Genomic DNA, 18,396 nt, shown 5'->3' with positions numbered 1-18,396 from the left:
GGGATCAGATCAAGTTTGAGCCAGCTGGTTCAGTAATGATGAGTCCTGAGTGTCTATGTGTTCTTTTCCAGAATATATTACCAACTCAGAAATTCATGCTTTAACTTCAGCAGCTTGATCATTTCTCTTCTTCTACTGAACAAAGCGGGTTTTTTTCAAATGCAGACCAAAGTTGTGGAAAGATACAAATATTACCAGTACAGAAATAAAATATTCTTCTTTGAACTTTCCAGTATATCCCTTCAGTTAATTTTGACAGCCTGCCTATAAAAATATATGCTGTATTTCTTCTGGAACATACTGTTCAAAACTGGGTGAAGCCTGGGAGAAGTAAGGGTTCAGCTGAGCTGCTGGTTGCATAAGGGAAAAAAGTCTCAGAGCATGGAGATTTTATTTTGTTCTTAAAAATACTCTTCAGATTATTAATTATTTTAAAATATTACTTTTAATCTTAGCTAAAGCTGGTCTTTTCTCCCTCATATCAGACTATATTAGAAGGATTTTGGGAGACTCTGTTCCTTCCCTGTTGCACATAGGGCTGTTTGCTCTCATATTCTAGCTGGATGCAAGTAGATTTTTCTCTAGGACCACATGTTCATTGTCCTAAACTTTAATGTAAGCTCTGACTTTATCAAGAATGATTCTATGAAAACATTTCTGTATTGCTAAAATTTACACTCATAACTATTTGAGTTATTGTTTTGCATTTTTCAGCTTCTTCCCTCCTGTTTACCTTTGTTTTCTCATACTCAGTTGCAAAGTCTTTTCATTGTACAGAGAGATTTCCTTATGGCAGTATAACCAGCCATCCAGAAAATACTCAGGTTTTTTCCACGTGGACAGGGAGGAGAGCAGAGTACGTGTACTCACATCTCACAGATGGCAGCCAGGAGCTTTACCCAGGAGTGCTCACAGACTCACACACAGTCGTTCATCCTGTCAAGGTGTGCTCACTCTCAGATCCTGGATCTAACAGTGCAGGTTTTATTGTCTGAGACACGTGGGTATGGCTCTGCTCTAGCTGGGTACCTTGCTGAGAGTATTGTGAAGCACCTTCCTGTCCTGCTCAACCTTTCCCCTTTGCTCAACCTTGTGGCACCTCACAGGTGTGTTACTGGCATTCACTTGCCATCAGACCACTTTCCAGGTCCCAGCCAACTTTTACTGACTCGATTTTCTTTTAGGCACCTTTCACTCAGGACTCAGTAACTCAGGACTCAGAAACAATACAATATTTATTCTTTCATCTTTAAATATAAAAGGTATGGAAGCTGTAAATAAAGTAGAATCATTCGCACATAATTCCCATGCTACAAAATATCCTCCTTACCCACAGTGCAGCTGAAACTCTGACTCTCTGAGCTGGGATAAACAGCTTGCATCTTCTGACATATTCTTTCAGTCTGTCAGCTTTTTCACTGATGTACAGCTCTTACAACTCATCTCTTCCAACTCATCTCTTCAAACTTCTTTCTGCAAGGCTGATCTTTGTGTTGTTTAATCTCTCTCTTCTCAGGTGCAAAACAAAACCTCTGATGCCGTCTGAGAATTCCTTTCACAAGTATGAAATTGGCTCTAGTTTTCAAAGAGATGATTCTTACCTCCGTACTTCCTTTCTGACCACGTTCTATAACGATCTGTTTATATGTCGAGTTCTTTAATTATCCATCTGTTCCTGCTGGCAGCAGAAGAAAATTGAACGGGGGAACAGGCTGAGACAATGTAATGCAGACATCTTACCCATTGATTTTTACATCTTGTGGAAATGTTGGTCCTTACAGTCATAGTGGGACTGCAGATTGCCCTTCATTTGCATGCAATACAGTCATGGTCCATACCTTTCAGGATTTGGATGTCCAAGACTAGATCCATATCTCTGGATATGAGGTCTATATTATTATTATTCTTCCATTTCTGCACTTGGCTGTTGTGTTGTGGAACGTGTTCATCTTGATCAATCAGTTCCTGCTTTTCTCTCTTAGGCAGCCCATGCTGATTTACACCAGCTCCCCACACAAATCTGGACCCCATCAGGACAATCTTTCAAAGGATACAACTGCAAAAAAACCCTCTCAGTTCTTGTTAGCACCCGGGTTTCATACAAAGGCATAGATTTAAGCATCAAAATAGCTTTTCTCAGAACTCTTCAAGTTACTTGAGCCTTCCTCATCACAGCACTGATTTTTATAACTTTGCAATCTAAGCTTACATCATTGTCCAAGTTTCAGTCTAATTTTGTGCTTTTCCTGTTTCTGTTCTCTCCACCTTTGTGAGAGGAAAAGATTAAGCCAAAGCCAAATGCCTAAGGTGGCTCCTGGCCAGATTTGGTGGCAGTAGGAATGTGCTCAAAGCAGGCATTTCCACCTTTGCACCTACATCTCAGCCTGCATCAGCTACTGATCCTGCAGGGCTTCATCCAAACTCCTGCACCACAGCTGTTTTATTCTAATTCAGATTTTTTCCTCTTCTTGCACCATTTACCCATCAACTCTCATCTAAATGTACAATGCTTCTGTCTATCTTGTCTCTAGCAGAGCCTTGATTCCTATTAGGAACTGGGGCTTGGGTTTTGTTTGCTTTCTTAAAAGCACACTTGGTTCTACTGCTTTGGGCTGGCTTTTCTCTGTTTTCCAGTTAGTGTATTACTGAATGTGACTCTTCCAACGACTTCATACTTCTGAATGAACTCATCAGGAATGGCTTAAATCAATAATTGCTGTAAGTCTAAATGCAAAGTGGAAGCTGAGAGTACATTAACAAAAAGCTTTCATTCTTGCACAAGTTTTAATTAGCCATCCTGTTGATCTTTCCAGTTCAGTGCCTCACAAAAGACCCAAAGCTTTCCTTTATGGACCCGTGTTTCCATTAATTTGATTTCCTTTTTTTTTTGGCACAGGAATTCAGACAAAAACTTCATTGCTGCTACTACTGGAATTACATACACCAGTTATATACCAATGCTATAGAAATAAGTAGTTTGTAGGTTAAGAAGTCAAAGGAGGAAGCACACCTGAGAAAATGCTCTGGCTGCAGATTTTGACCTTTGTTCAAAGTTGCTTTCTGCCACATTTTTGTTTGCAGCTTTGCTAGGGCATTGATACTACTGCACAAGCACAGTTCTATGGCAACAGTACTCATCTTTCTACCTGACTTTGAAGCAATGCTGGCAGAAAAATAGATGATTTAAATATATATGTATATGTGAGAAGAACCCCAAACAGCCCCAGACCATGGATGTTTTCTCACAGATCACTATAAGTACTAGAACTGACCACCTTTTTTCTTCCAGTACTGCTAGCTGTAAAATAGGCCAAGTTTGGGTTCTAAAGAAGGAACTATTGCCCTTTTTTTGAAGAAGTAAAAAACCAAACCAAAACCCACAAGCTAAAAAGTGAAGTGGATTGACAGTTGTTTAGAACAGATTACTGTGACCCACTTTGATGGGTCGTGACTGTTTCTGGTATTTCAAGGTGATTGTTGGCACTGGTTTTTCTTCGGCACTTTTGTATGACTTTCAGTACTTCATCCTTGCATGGTTTATGAAAACAAAGTATAACTACCAAACTAGCACAGCTCTCACAGAACAACACTATTTCTGCAATGTTCATCACAAGCTCATTCTTTGTAGTTCCAATGCTCCTCTGTAGCTTCAGTGTTGTCCTGAAGAGAACCATGATGTTATAAAAGAGGCGACAAATAAATGCTGTCACGCTGATCACGTACACGGCGGCGTAAGTGCGGATGTGCTGCTGCAAGGCTGGAGCTCCAGCAGGTGCTTCTTTAGCCAAGAGAACAGTAAAACAGAGAATCTGAAGTAGTGATGGGATTCCAAACCCAAAGGTGAATTTAACAATCTCGTATTCAGGCCATGCAAATAGTGGGTCCAACTGGCAGCGTGCTTCCAGCTGATAATTATCGGTGCCAACCAGCACTGCCTCCATCAGGGACAAACAGAAGGTATACGTGAGTACAAACCCGACACACAAGATGGGTCTTTGGGTGGCTTTGCAGAGAGCAGTCCCTGATGGAAATCTCTCCAGTAACAGTGTGAGAGATGTCAAAATGAAAACATACTGAGAATTGAAATAAGCAAAGTTGAAAAAAAAAGACAGGACACTACAGGCAAGGTGGGTTGCTGTTAAATAGTCTGGTCTAGTGATGACAGTAAATGAGAAAAAAATCATTATGATATTGCTGATGGTGAAGTGTAGAAGAAGTAAGTCCAAGCCTTGTCCTTTGTTCTGCAAATAATTCTTTATGAAAATGATCAAAATACATATGCCAGCTGTTAATCCTGTGGGTACAAAAAAGGCAATGTAACAGTGCATGAGTCTGGATATGATATTTTGAGAAGCTATGAAGGCTTCAATTTCTTCTTGGGATGTGAAAGGCTGGCTCTTGCTTGGGTAGCTGATCCACGTCATGTTGTGAGAAGTCATCCTTCTTTCCACACTGTGCTTATTTCCTGTTCAGTGGTGGTTGAACTGGAAAAGGAAGGTGAAACAAGTTTTAAAGTACAGTTTTAATGCCTTTTTTTTGCATTGAATATATTGTGTGCAGCCAGGCATATGAACCATTTGTTCAGAATAAATGCAGTAATTTCTTGGTGGGTTTTACACTCCTGTGTTATTACCCAAGTTAGCTTGAAATTATTTTTAGGCAGAGAAATCTGCCTTTTTATTTTTGATGTGGTTTCTGCTCTCACCACTCCCCCCTTTTCCTCACTTGATGCAGCTCAGTTTTGTAGACAGCCAGGATCCAGCACACTCATGTTGCCTGTGGAATATATGGAATATTGGGGGTGAGGAAGGAGCTGGCTGTGTTTAGGTGGAGCTTCTTTTCCTCTCCATCTCACCAAGAAAGGCCAAGGCAGTTTGCAGGGCAATCCAATGTGTGGGCAGCAGCTCCAGCCACAAAAAGCTCCACTGTCCTGTCACAAGGGTGGGAATTCTGTATCATTTGAACCCAGCTGCAGTCTCACACCACATACTGAGGAAAATGCTAAGATAATCACAATATGAGGCACAAGCCACATTCCTTTCTTTGTTTTAGTTTTGCTTCCTTTCTGTTCTGAAAAAAAGCCTTTCATAACTGCAGTCTGTACCGAGGAGCCCATATAAAATTAATGAGAGTGTTTAAGAACTGTTATGAACAAACTGCTTTTATACTAAAACATCTTTATACATTAATAACCCTGTCATTTCTTAGGTGTAGCTATTGCATAAAACGGCAAAAAATAATGCTGCTCTGCATGCTTGACTTTGAGAAAACGATTACTGGTGCATTATAAACCTGTTGATAAAGTTTTAGCAAGGACCATTTATTACAGCTGCATTATAAATTCCTGGAAATAGGGAATTTTGAGAGTTATATGGATAGGCTGTTAGCTGTAATGACTCTGTGATATGTAGATATAATGATTTTGCTACTGTATATATGCTTGGAGGTTCCTTTTTTTTTAAAGGCAAAAAGCTTTTATGAGAACATGATATGTACTCATGAAAAACTGTAATGGATATGGATATATACATTTTCCAGACCACCTAAAAGCATAATTAGCTCAATTTTCTAAGAGGACATTTCTGTGCACCTTGTACTGATTGACGCAGAAAATAGCACATCTTTTTAAGTTGCAAAGAATAAATATATTTAAACATAAAATAATGAACCCACTATTCCTAATTAATTTGGAACGTCTGATTAAAATGTTCCTCAGTACTGGAAACAGTTAAACAAATGGGCATTTTTACAGTGTAGGGTGTTTTGTGGGGAAAAAGAAAAATCTCTGTTCACAAAGATTCCAATTTTGTGTTAGACTTTGGTGTTTTTACTTTGTTCTGTTTTACATAAAGCTGGTCTGAACAAGCAGGCAAAGACAGGACCATGGAGTTCTCCTTACAGAAGTTTCTGTAAGTCATAGTGGTAAGAAGCTACATACTTAGTTGTACATAATGCCTCTTCCATAAAGGGATTCTAGTGATGTTAACTCTTAAAGTGAAAGTAATTTTAAACTGGTAAAAATTCATAGAGATGCATTAATGTTTTTAAGCAGTGCTCATTATAGATAAGTCAGTGTCTTAATACTGTTTGACAATTTATGGTCGTTACCTCTGACACTACTTCACATTTCTGATATTTCTAATCTCTCCTCAAAATTGGAATTCTAATACTGGTTTTAATTAGAAAAGTTGACTTATCAAAGTGGCTTTGATTAAATGTGTATATAATCTTATATAATTATAATTTCATTTCTAGAAAAGCGTGGAGTTATGTTTTGATTCAGCAGTGTTCTTTGTCCCTTTTTAAAGACAGAGTTTCTTCCTTTCTAGAAAAGGTTATTTTCTGAGAGATTCCACTACAGGAAGGACTGATGCACCCAGGGAAAACATTTTGTGTTACAGGTGCTCTTGCAGGAGGGAAAGGTTGGCTGGTCAGACTCTATGTTCCAGCCTCTGAGCTGGGGTGCACCATGTAGGAAAGAACTGATGGGCAAAACAGGCAGAAGTTTCTGAAGCAAGTTAAAAGTCAATGAAATTTTGAAGCTTAAAAATAGTTTATTAAATATGAGCAATTCTTGTCTGTAAAACTTTAAATTTCACAATTCATTTCTTCTTAAATACTTGGGTGGAGTCTCAAGAAGGAAGGAAACTGTAAATGGAGTTTTGATCTCCTGTTAGGAGAGAGATTTGAAGTGTAATCTGGTGAAGGATTGTGACCACTTGAGCATCTGAGAAAGTCTGTTATCATCCCACACTGTAGATTCAAGGTTAGGAAATATTTACATTTAAAGCTGTTCCACCAGAGCCTTCAGTGTTGCCTGCAAATTCCATCAGGCCTTTTGCAGGGCTGAGTATAAGAATTCAGTTTTGGCACTGTGAACATTTCCATTGTCTTCTCAACAACTTTTATGGGCCAACTATGTTCAGTGTCCTTGCAGGGAATCTCAGAATAATTTAGCAACATTCAGCTTTTCTGGTAACATCATTGCAAAGGAAACAGAGGGGTTTGGGGTTTCACAGGAAATCATACGGCTTTATATCAAATTACAGGAAAAAAAAAAAAAAGATGCCAAAACTTGAATAAATTTGCTCAGGACCTGGCCTTGGTACTGATACCGAGTTCAATTTTGACCACAGCAATGTATTTTAAATTTTATTTAAATACTCTTCGGGCTTTTAAGACAAAGTAAGGCTTAATGCAGCATATTCCAGTAACTGCAGCTTGCTGTGCAAGCCAGTGCATCATCTTGGTTTCTCTTCCTGTGCCCACCTGCTTGCACATTGTGATGTGTTACTGGTAAACCAGCACGGTGTTTAGCAGAGGCTAAGGATGTGTTTTGCCCTCATTTGGTGTCAAGACAGATGCCTGAAACAGTTGCAGTTGTAACCACAGACACTAACATTTTTGTTAAATAATCAACACTGATGCTTCCTCTCCTTCTAAATACTATTATCCTAACCTGAGTGTATGTCTTTTAAATTACCTCATCTGAGGAGGGAATTGAACTAAAAAATAATCTATTCAACCTAGAATTAATATGCTCACTTTGGGGAAATAACAGTGCAACTATAGGTTTATAATTATAATCAGTATAAGTATTAAAATTCTGAGCTAAGGAAAAATTTTTAGGTGTGCTGTTCTAAAGGGAATGTCCCGAAAATCACCTTAGGATTCCCACACAAACAAAATTTTACTGAAAGAGCAAGCTGTTTGCAGCTTTGCTGTGGCTAGTCAGTGTGAGTGTAATTCTTGTTTGAATTCAATAAAGTGTTTATTACAGAAGACAAAATATCTCCTAGCAGTTTGTAGCTAATTCTGAAATATTTTCAGTTTGGCGAATAAAATTAAAATCAATGCGTAGTTATTAACTTTTCCCCCTTAAATTATTCCTAGAAGCTTAAAAGAATCACAGAGATAATGTCAGAGACTCTTTTCGGATTTGGTTCTGCTGTCTCACTGTTTAAAGGAGCAAAGGGCAATTTGGAGCTCAGATTGTGGTAGGAAAGGCTTGTGTGCAGGGGGTGCCATCAGACATGCCCAGCTCTTCCTACCAGCTGATACAAGTGCACCCTTCTCTCTAAAAGGGTCACACCTACCTGTATATTTCTGACTTCCTGACAATCTAATTTTTTTTTTTTCCAATATTTTGTCTCTTCATAATGACTTCAGTGAAATTTGAGGATACATAGCACTTTCCAAGATGCATTGCCCACCACCTCATGAAGTGGCTGCATTAACGTCTTTCAGCTGGAATTATGGATTGGGCTCTGCCAGAACAGCCTGACTCCCTTGCAGCTGATGGATTGGGAATAGTCACAGATGGCACAACCTCTCTGCACGGTTGTTTACATCGGAATGGGTAGCTTTAGAGATTCCTGTGACTGTAAGATGCTCATCTATCATGTAAAGCAGCTCTAAGAAATTGTCTTTCCAGTTTGAAAACATTCCCAAAACATGAAGTTCATGCTTAGAATAACAATGGGATGAAGGAGCTCATAGCTTTTGCTGTAGTAATATTAATGTTTGCAAGTTTTTATAGACTTCTGGAAATACTAATTCAATTTAATTTAAAATAAAAATATATGCTCCGTGGGAGCAGCAGAGGGTGGTTTATTTCTCACGTGTTTTATTTCAGAGTATTCATGCAGCTGGCCACATTTTCTTTTTCAAAATACTTGGAGCTTCCATCATAAAAAAAATTAGGGAATTTATTATGTCATTTTCCTCTGCTGTTAGAAGATCTGGTATTCCCTCAGTTCTTGCCTGGTTCTTGGATTTACTGCTGGGACATAGTTTTTTTTTCAAAATGCACGTAATGTTTATGCTCTGCTGTGGTGTGGGTGGAGGGGGTGACGACAGCAGACCAGTCCTTTACTCTTTCAGTGGTGTTTGTAGCTTACAGTGCAAACACCTCAAGACCTGAATTTTTTTTTTTCTCTCACAACATAGTGTGACATAAACTGGCTTTGTTATTTCCACTTAAGTCACCGGTAACTATGGCAGGAGCCAGGTCTGTTTCTGTTTGTTTTACGATTAGTCAGTGAGGGAAATTTGCAATATGCTACTTGCATTATCTTTCCCTGTGTTGTCATGCTCCAGTATTTTGTCTCTTTATCCCAGGTCCCCCTTACTTTAACTGGCCATCAGTCATATTCCAAATCCTTCCTTAACTTCATGTGGCCTCACTTTTTCCTTGGATTTTTTTTTTCCTCTTTCTATCCCTGTTTCCCTCCTATAATTCAGCAGTTAAAGCAAATATGTTTGATTTTTACTTTCTGAAGCATGGTGAATACATTCCACTTCACTTCCAACACAGTGAGCACAGTGTTCAGAAAGCAGTTTAAAAACAGCAAGTTGTGAAAGGAGTTTCAGTACTGAGGGGACCCAGTCCCTAAGATTTCATTGGGTTTGGGTTCCTCATCCCCACTTTGATGTTTAACTGCTGCAAAAGGAGAGCTTGGTTTCAATGAGACTTGTGTTTATTTAAAGTCTAGAAGGAAAAGCTCCTAAACCAGGGGAGTTTCTCCCTGGCAGCCAGAACTCTTCCTCTATTAAAGGTTTGGTAGGGCAGTCTTTCTGCATTCTGTCACCAGCCTTTAGAAGGAAAATATTCTTTCATCCAGTCATAAAGCAATACATGTAACATTGCTTGTGAAACTGTGCTCTTGGTGGGCATGTCCTGCATCGACTTGAGAAAAACACATGATCCAGGGGGTGAAGATGTCCTTTCTGTTCACACTACGCCTGCCAAGTTAAAAGATGGAGGCAGCTTGCATTATGTAAGAGACTGAAATGTGAAATACTGTATGTTTCTTTCTTGTAAGATCACAATTCCTACTCTTGGGCAAGTATTTGAAGTTGTAAAGACTTAAGAAATCCTACCCTTAACTTACGGAAAAGTACCAGTTCCTGAGAAACCGAAAGCTTTTGGTTTTACTTTTCTAGAATATAAAGGAACTAACAGTAACTTAAACATAATCTCCAAGCAGCATCACTGACGTGTTTCCTGTCCTTTACAATTCCTGTAGTGGGGTTAAGATTATCTGACAATGTCCATCCTTTAAAAGACTGGTTTTAGGCAATGGTCGGAGTCGTTTGTCCAGACCACTGAACAGTATTTCATCATCCAGCTCCCATTGGTTCAACGGGAGTGAAGTACTGACTGGAAAACAGTCTTCACATTTTCTCTACTTAATGCCCAGCTTTAGCACAAATTTCAGCTTTATTCCACATTTCAGCTGAGGACCTTTCCCAGATACAGTATTTCAGTTTGTGTAGTTCAAATTGTGTTGTTAAAGAAGGGAAAATGAAAAGTTTTTAATTACGACCTCAGCTTCACTATTTGAGCCTCTTGAACAAAACATTGCATATTCAAAATAATATAAAGCACTTACCTTTTCAAGGAAATGTTCCACAGAAAAAACAGGCTGAGCCTTTCACTGTGAAATGTCAGTTGAAATACAATTACTGTTTGGAGCTTATAGAGCTTTCTGTTTCTGTAGAAAGCAGAGTGTGTATATTACAATAACTTCTTCAGCTGCTGTACATCACAGTGAAAAATCCGGGTGCTTGCTGACTGAAAAAACATGCAGTTCTGTAAGGGGAACAGGAACTTGGTTGAAGTCATTCAAACCATACACGTTGCATGTTTAGCAAACCTATGGTTTCATCATCATGTGACTTTAAAGTTCAGATTCTCCTCTGCAGTGAGATATTTTAGAACAGAAAAGTAGTGTTTGTCCCTGCCATTTCTAAGTATGTGAGGCCATCCAGTGGATTTTTTTTTTCCTGTTCATGAAGTAATCCTACTCTCACTGGCCAGCCTTTGCAATTGCATTTTTTCCCAGTGCGCTGTTTGAAGTGCTAGAGGTCTAGAAAAGGAAAAGCCTGTGGAATAAATACCACACCACGCCCTTTGCTTAATACAACAAGAACTCAACACAAAGCAGGGCATGTCAAAGCATTAAGATCCCTGCTTAAAAATAGGTGTATTTCTACTTTTCCGAGGGCTTTTGGAACACTCCTTTTATTGTATACATGCAATAAATTATTTTTCCAGATGCTCTGCAATGCCCATGAGGTGTTAAAAGACAAGATTTTGAGTATGGAGGATGTTTCAGGTCTGGCTCAGCATGACCATGTTGAATAGTGTTATTAAAGCCTCAGATATAAATAAGCAAGAAAGGCTTGGCTCATGATTTTTTTTAGTGCAGCCCGTCTGTCTGGGATGTATCAGTAGCATCATGTTTTCTCTTACCAGCACATGGGGAAGGGCATTTCTGTTGTCATCTTCTAGTAACCTGCAATGGCATTAGTGGGTTGAGAGGGTAATTTGTGACCAGTGTATCAGCACTCTGTTTTCATAGCTTCCTACTTGTTGTACTTTAACAAGGGTCACTAAAAACACATGGAAACTGCCAAAACACTTCAAAAAAATGAAATGAGACAAATGTATATGAGTCTAGATTTCAAAATTGAAGTTGTGGGTTACTTGGAGAAGATATTTTAGCACTTGGTCTACATTTCCACCTGCAGGTTAGCACTACTGCTCCTGAATGCTTTCTTGAGACTAGAGGTAAACTAGATGGAGGGTCTTGGGTTGCAGCTGTAGCTCAGAGACATTTTGATTTTCAGGATGAAGGTTCATGTTCTTTGTGAAGGAACTGTCCTCCAGAACAGCTCTTCAGTAGTTCAGGGGCTCTGTGAAATGTGCTTTCCAACGGCCTTTATTCAGAATACTGTAATTCACACAGAGCCTTTGGTTTTGATTATCATATGTAGCAGTTTGTTGGACTGGGTAGGTTGTTTTTTGTTTCCCTTTTATTTGCAGTAGCTCCTCCAAAACCTTGGGGACAGTGGCAGTGTAGTGCAAGTGTTTTGTATGTTGCATTTCCCTGTGAGCTGTACCCTAATCCAGGCTCATTCTGTTGATGCTAAGTTCTCATAGTTAAGAATGGTAAAGAAAAAATGTGCATTGTTGTTACGTGCAAATCAGGTGACTCTTCCCTTTTTCTGTTGGTTTTTCAGTAAAGATGCAAATTTCAAGTGTCACCTTATTCTTTCTAGGACTGAGGGCTGTACAGAGAGCACACCAAACCATGCAGGCATAGTGAAATGATTGTTTTTGAAATTACAGAAAAATTTCAGGAAGGTTTTGGTCATCAACTTAACTTTTGAGCTTCCAGAATGGATCACTTGTGCACTTGAGGCAATGCTGAACAGTTGCAGCATGGTTTTGTTGCTGTATTTTCCACTGAAGTGCTTTGAATAGGTCCTTTATTGATAACTCTGGGCCCTGCTGGGGGCAGAGGGGGGGAACTAATATTATTTATTGGCTGTGAGCCAGGAGCAAACTGCTGAGGGTTTATATCTTGTTGAATTTGCCTTGGGTGGGTGTACACACAAGGCTATTTGGCTGTGCCCTTGGTGTTTATTAGTGAAAGAAAGGCAAATCAATGACTGCACCAATTCAAGGAATATTCAAACCACTCTTTACAAAGGTTTTAGTGACTCTGAGTTAATGAGCAGTCGGGGAGCAAGGAGTAACTCCGGTGCAGATAAGCCCTGACACAGCAGTGTTGAGGCCACATTTCCTGTTATTCAGTAACCTCGGGTGTGACAATGCATGGGCTGGGTAAGCAGAGCTCCAAGGGAACTTATCTGCTGATGAGAAGATGGTATAAATAGAATCAGAAAAGTAAAAAGAGAGAAGCTATTTCTTACACTTCCCATCTTTAAAAAGAAAAAGTAATCGAAGAGAAAGCTCCCATCTTCAAAGTTGCATTCACATTTACAGGCATTAGCTCATACTTTGTCTGAAACTTCTATTAAACTTCATTATTCAGTGGTATTTAGGGAGCAAGAACATGTTTCCTACTTGGAATCAGGTGCAAGTAGCACAGCACTGTTTCAGAACTGTACACAGATTGAGAGACTCGCACATCAGAAAGCATCACGTTTATGTTTGGCTACTGAGAAATTCATTCTTCCAGGATGATGGAATAAATTGAAAGCCAGAGGAGAAATAGAGGTTAGAAAATCAAAGTTTCCCAACTCTGTATTCTTTATTCTGTTTAGACCTTGCTGATTCCCATCTCGATAGCTGCAATTCTGTCTCATCTACAGAAACAAAAACAATTTTTGAGGTATGTTAAGAGCTCCCAGGTGGAGCTTTGGCAGCAGCTTGCTGTTACTGTCACAGTTAATGCATTAGTAAAAGAAAAGCAGAAATATTGCCGTTGTGTGACCAGCTGCATCTTTCCTTAGAAAAAAACAATCAAGCAGTTTGTTTAATTTGCTTAAATGATCACAGGGTACAAGTCATATGAGGATAGTGGCAAGCAGACCAGTGCTCAGTTGTATAAGGGTTTCATAAAGCTGCAGAAAATGGTTAAGTGATTGTGTTTGGGATGATGCATAATGTCATAATTATTTTTATCAGTGATTTATGGATTTATTATTTTTTGGTGAAATTTCTTTTCATGTATTAGTTTACTTGCTCTCAGTGGAAAAGGTGGGTGTATGATAGTGATTTTCAGGATAGGATGGAGGCAGGAGAGGTGAAGTTACAGAAGTGAAATAGTTGTGAGATGCTGTGCCAATATTTCAGGATTGGCTGATAACATGTACAGCCACTAACCACCTACAGTGTGCTGTGGTGGGCAAAACTCGGGTTTATTTTTGAACACAACTGTTCATGTGGCAAAATAAATATCTCCAGTACTGGGTGACAGATGTTGCCATAAAGAAAGCAGATGTGAATGATTTTTTTTTTTTTTAACCAACACCAATAATTTCTCTTAATTGACCCATATTACTGATGTGTTTAGCAGAGCACAGATCCCTGACAGGAGGTTTAATTTGAAGTGAAGGCTCTTTCTTTCCTATCCATGTGTCCCAGATGACAGAACCTTCTCCATCTTTTCTAACAAACACCGTTCAGTGCTTCTGGCTTGTGAGATGCTGCAACCCTGGAGATTTCAGTCTTTTTATTCTCTGGCTTCAGGCATATCCATCCTGTGAAGTATTATGGAGATGGTGATCCTGTCTTGCTCACCTTCCTTCTGAATCATGGTGATCAGTTGTTCAGCAAAGAGCTGCAACGCTCAGTTGAGCATTAGAGCATTTGTTTGCTTGGTGTAACATCAAACAGCCACAGGGTGATCGAGGATCCTGGGACCAGAGGCTGCATCAATCTGCAGTTAGTCCAAGGACTGGGCTGGATTCTGTGGGGTACTGATTATTGTTAGGGAGCTAATCCTGCATGAGAAGCCCGAAGTTTCTTTTCAGACCACACTGTTGCCTTCTTCTTTCAATTAACGTATCTTTTCTTGCCTTTTGGATGTAAGGTTACTAAGAAAACCATCCCTGTGTGGAATGATAGGATTGTTTTGGAATATTAAATGACTGTTACTGCCTATACCCCAGTGTATGATGATGAAAAGCAGTTGCATTGTTACTGGAATTTTGAATCGTGCAATACACTGCAATTTTGTTTCAAAGATGTTTTTCATCAACTGTCATGTATTTCCACCTTAATTTTTCTTCTATTGTTGTTGTGTAAGAAATAACTTGAGTGTGGGATATAAGCCACTGTGCTAGTCAAAGATTGCTATTTGGCTGAGCTTAAATATTGGAAGCTTTTCTTTGTGGCATTTTAAGACATTAAAGCCACTTACATTAATACAATACCTCAAAAGTCCTGGGGGAAAAAACCCCTAATTTTTGAGAGGGGCAGCTCTTCTAAGGCTTTTGTTATATTGATGCACAGTTGCCAGTCACTCTGTAAAACTGTTCTTGTGAAAGGCCTTGCTGTTAATTTTACCTGTGTTTAGTCTTACTTGACAGCAAGCAAATTTGTGTCCTTGATTAAAACACTGTAGAACATCAGGCCTTTGATATTAAAAAGGATACCCCTCCCCCAAAAAACTCAAACCACCAAACCCCAAAACATGAGGGAAGTTGTACAGAGAACCAAGAATTGCTAGTTGGAAGAAAGTTAAAGAAATTTTGTGTATAGATTCATTTTAGAATTAAAAAACGTCGCATGGCTTTATTGTATTATATTCCCTGCATGTTTGGTTTAGGAAGGGGTTTTTTAAGTGTGGTTTTTAAAGTGGAATTCAGATGCTTCTGCTTATTTATAAGGTACACTGAGCTATGTGAAATTGTAAAATTTGATAGTCTTGCTCTCTCTACTTGGATGGGGTTAAGAAAGCCCAGGCTGGTGATGTTTATCCATAAGCACTGGTTATTAATGATTACCTGCACCTCAGAGGCCAGTTGTAAATCAGCATTTCTTCCTTTTCTCCTAGAACAGCCATGCTGGCTGCTGTGTGATTGCTGCCTTCACATCTCAGGGTTCCTTGCCTGTGGTTCACTATTAGTGATTTTATTATTGGCTTATTGGAGCACTGTTTGTAGTGTGAGTTGTTTTACTAACCAGTATTTTATTATTATTACTATACAGTAATGTTTCTATCAATCACAAAATAAATTCCTCAATACGGGTAAATCATCTGTGTAACTCAGCTACAAGAGCTCAAAAATTGCCTGTATTTCAAAATAACATTCTACTAAAGGGTGGAAAAAAGCTTTTTCTAACGGCAAGTTTTAATAAGAGAGCTGGTCTCTGCATAGCAGTGCAGGTGCTGGAATGATTATTTAACTGCACATAGGCTGGACCTGAAAAATTTCAGACTTCTCTCTTAATTAAGAAATCTATTTCATTGTGAACTAGTGAGACCATACTTAATTAGAAAGAATTACAATACTCTCGAGCTGAATGGGAATGGCACCTCCTTTGGTCTTCGAGCATCTTGTCAACCACAACGACCAGTAACAGATGTTTCATGAAACAATACAAGAAACATGTGCTTTTTAATAAATATTTCTTCCTTGTGAATAGTCAGACCTAGTAGCCTGGTTAAATATCCTTCTCTTAGGTTCAAAACTAAAATTAACCATTGTTGAGATTTGTTTCTTGCAACAGAATTGTCTCTTACCTGCCTCTCCCTCACAGCAGCAGTTGGCTGTACAAGTTGAGGTTAATGTTGTTTCCTCCAAATACTTGTAGCAATACCCTCACTGCTTGCAGACAGCACCAGCTGTACAAATCTGTGTTTAACAGAAACTGGGACTGAGTTGTTGTGGTTTTTTAGCCTAAAGATGAATTTAAATCGAACTAATTTTACTGATCTTACTGCTTTTGGGAACTGCAAGAGCATTCTGCCAGTGACCACCAGATGGAGTTTCTAAAACAGCTTTCATAAACCAATACCAGAATTCGTTTCAAAATGATCTTTTAAAGGTTTTGGACATAAGAAACAGTGCAGAAATTCTACCGACTTCAAGATAAATTCTAGCTTAAATTTACAGATTTTGGGGGACTAAAATTAGGCTTTTCAATTCACTTTGTAATTAGTAATTGTACCGGGTTTGCATGGCAAGGTTTGGATAGCAGAGGCAGGGAAGAGGGTACAGGGGTGGCTTCTGTGGGAAGCTGCCAGAAACTTCTCCATGTCCAACAGATCCAATTCCAGCTGACCCCAAGATGGACCTGCCACTGGCCAAGGCTGAGCCCATCAGTGCCACTGGCAGCACCTCTGGGATAATGTATTTAAGAAGAGGGGGAAAAGCGTGCAAGTACTTTTTAAACTAGATTAAATGGATTCACTTCTGGTTATAAATCTTGCTTTAAAGAACTTTTGATAGAAAGGGGTTTTTTTAAAATATATTTTTATACTTAATTAATAAGCACTCTAATGAGAATCTGGTGCTTTAAGGTGTTTTACTATCATGATTTGTAATTGTACGGAAATTCTGCCTGCTGCAGACTGTGAATATTTTTGACAATTCTTGCGGATGTAATTAAAGGTGCCAGTTCTTTAGAAGGAAGGAATATAAGGAAATCACATGGATTTTCAAGGTAAGGGAAAGACTTGGTGGGAAGAAAGCAGGATGACAAAGGAGATAATAGATCTGCTCTCCTGATGGAAAAAGCATGTAGTCAGCATATGTCAAAGTGTTTTGATATATAATGGAAAACTAAAGGAAATTCATCAGAGGAAACATTTCACACTTCAGATTTGTTGCCATGGCAGTCTGCACAGCTGGGTTTGTACCATTAGATTGCTTTCACTTGGAAAAGGTATTGCACGAGATACTCAAGAAATACACAAGGTTTTTGCTTATTAAGAAACAACATAAATTAATCTAGGAGCAGATGTTTCAGATCTATCAGTGTGTTGAGCACTTCACAGCTGCAGAAACTTAGGCAAGAATCAATTCCTCTCCGAGTCCCCAGCAAACAGTGGAACTGAGAGTGGCACTTGGGCGGGTTCTGCTTTTCTTACCAGTCCCATGCTGCTGCAGTGAAGCTCACGAGGTCTCCAGCCTAGACACTGGGCTGCTTTCATTTTTATTAAGCAGTGATAAATAGGGCATTACCTGTGCACATACCCACAGCACAAAAAAAAATTTAATTCAGTCTTAGTTTTAAACAAGGAAAAAAAATGGTGTAACTTCCTTCTGAGGCTTGTGGTAGCAGTGTCGAATTTTCTTTGCAACCTTGGGGCCTGTTCTCCTGTTATGCAGTAGTTGGATGAGTATTTTCTGTGACTGTTCCAAAATGTGGTTGACTTCTGAAGTCTCTGTATTGACAGATAATGGCAGATTCAGGTGCTGTGTCAGCCTGGTTTGTACTGGTGTAAACATCTTGACTTCGTTGTACCTAATCAACCCTTTTTCCTTGCATTTATGTAGTTGTTCACCCTTCAAAAACCTGTGGGCTTGTGAACTTGGTGCCTAGTAACTAACTCTGTTCTCATTGAAAATCCTTCAATCTGTATTGTATATGAGGGGGTTTACTAATCCAGCTGAGAAACAGCCTTTTTGTTGGATGTATCCAAAAGCTCTGTGGAATGAAGGATCAGAAAATCCCTGCTCTGTAGTTGTTCAGAGATGCTGGCTCTCCTATTAAAGTAGCAGAACACACCCTTTAAAACACTGTGTGAAAGTAAGGGCATCCTGTCAGATACTTGGCTTTGATTAAATGGTGTAATATTGCAACTTCCACTTTGATAGTTGCCGTTTTCATTTATTTCTGACTGAGACTTAAAACTCAGGCGTGCCTTGGACTGAGGGTTTCTTAAAAGGGTTTAGCAATAACTATTTTAAATAGAGTTTGCTGTTAGTTGCTGTCTTTCTACACTTCACAGAACACTGAAAGGGAACAAATGAATAATTTTGAAAGTACAGCCAAGAAAATATTTTCATATATGTAGGGTAAACGAATTGATCCACAGGGAGTAATCTTTTGGTTATGTGCAGTGGTTACTGCAATGAATGTGTTGTAAGGTACCTTAGATTCTTAAAAGCTGTGTTTTCTTTGGGATG

The 18,396-nt window shown here is 39.0% G+C and overlaps 1 protein-coding gene across 1 annotated transcript; it reads right to left on the bottom strand.

Moving 5' to 3' along the window:
• Positions 1-1,217: 1,217 nt before the first annotated feature.
• Positions 1,218-10,767, bottom strand: LOC121669063. The gene is made up of 2 exons (XM_042037541.1): positions 10,395-10,767; positions 1,218-4,484 (listed from the first exon to the last, which is right to left on the bottom strand). The coding sequence occupies exon 2, from the start codon at positions 4,437-4,439 to the stop codon at positions 3,423-3,425; it is 1,017 nt and encodes a 338-aa protein (XP_041893475.1). The 5' UTR covers positions 4,440-4,484; positions 10,395-10,767; the 3' UTR covers positions 1,218-3,422.
• Positions 10,768-18,396: the final 7,629 nt, after the last annotated feature.

This window comes from Corvus kubaryi, unplaced genomic scaffold (genome assembly GCF_017639235.1).
Source record: "Corvus kubaryi isolate FWS band 111438036 unplaced genomic scaffold, C.kubaryi_AGA036_p1.0 37387, whole genome shotgun sequence".
NCBI lineage: Eukaryota > Metazoa > Chordata > Aves > Passeriformes > Corvidae > Corvus > Corvus kubaryi.
The sequence above is the reverse complement of the archived record's forward strand: the minus strand, read 5'-3'. Positions and strand labels throughout refer to the sequence as shown.

Coding starts and splice junctions, on each gene's coding strand:
- LOC121669063 (XM_042037541.1), bottom strand. CDS start 4,439: ATGACTTCTCACAACATGACGTGGATCAGCTACCCAAGCAAGAGCCAG.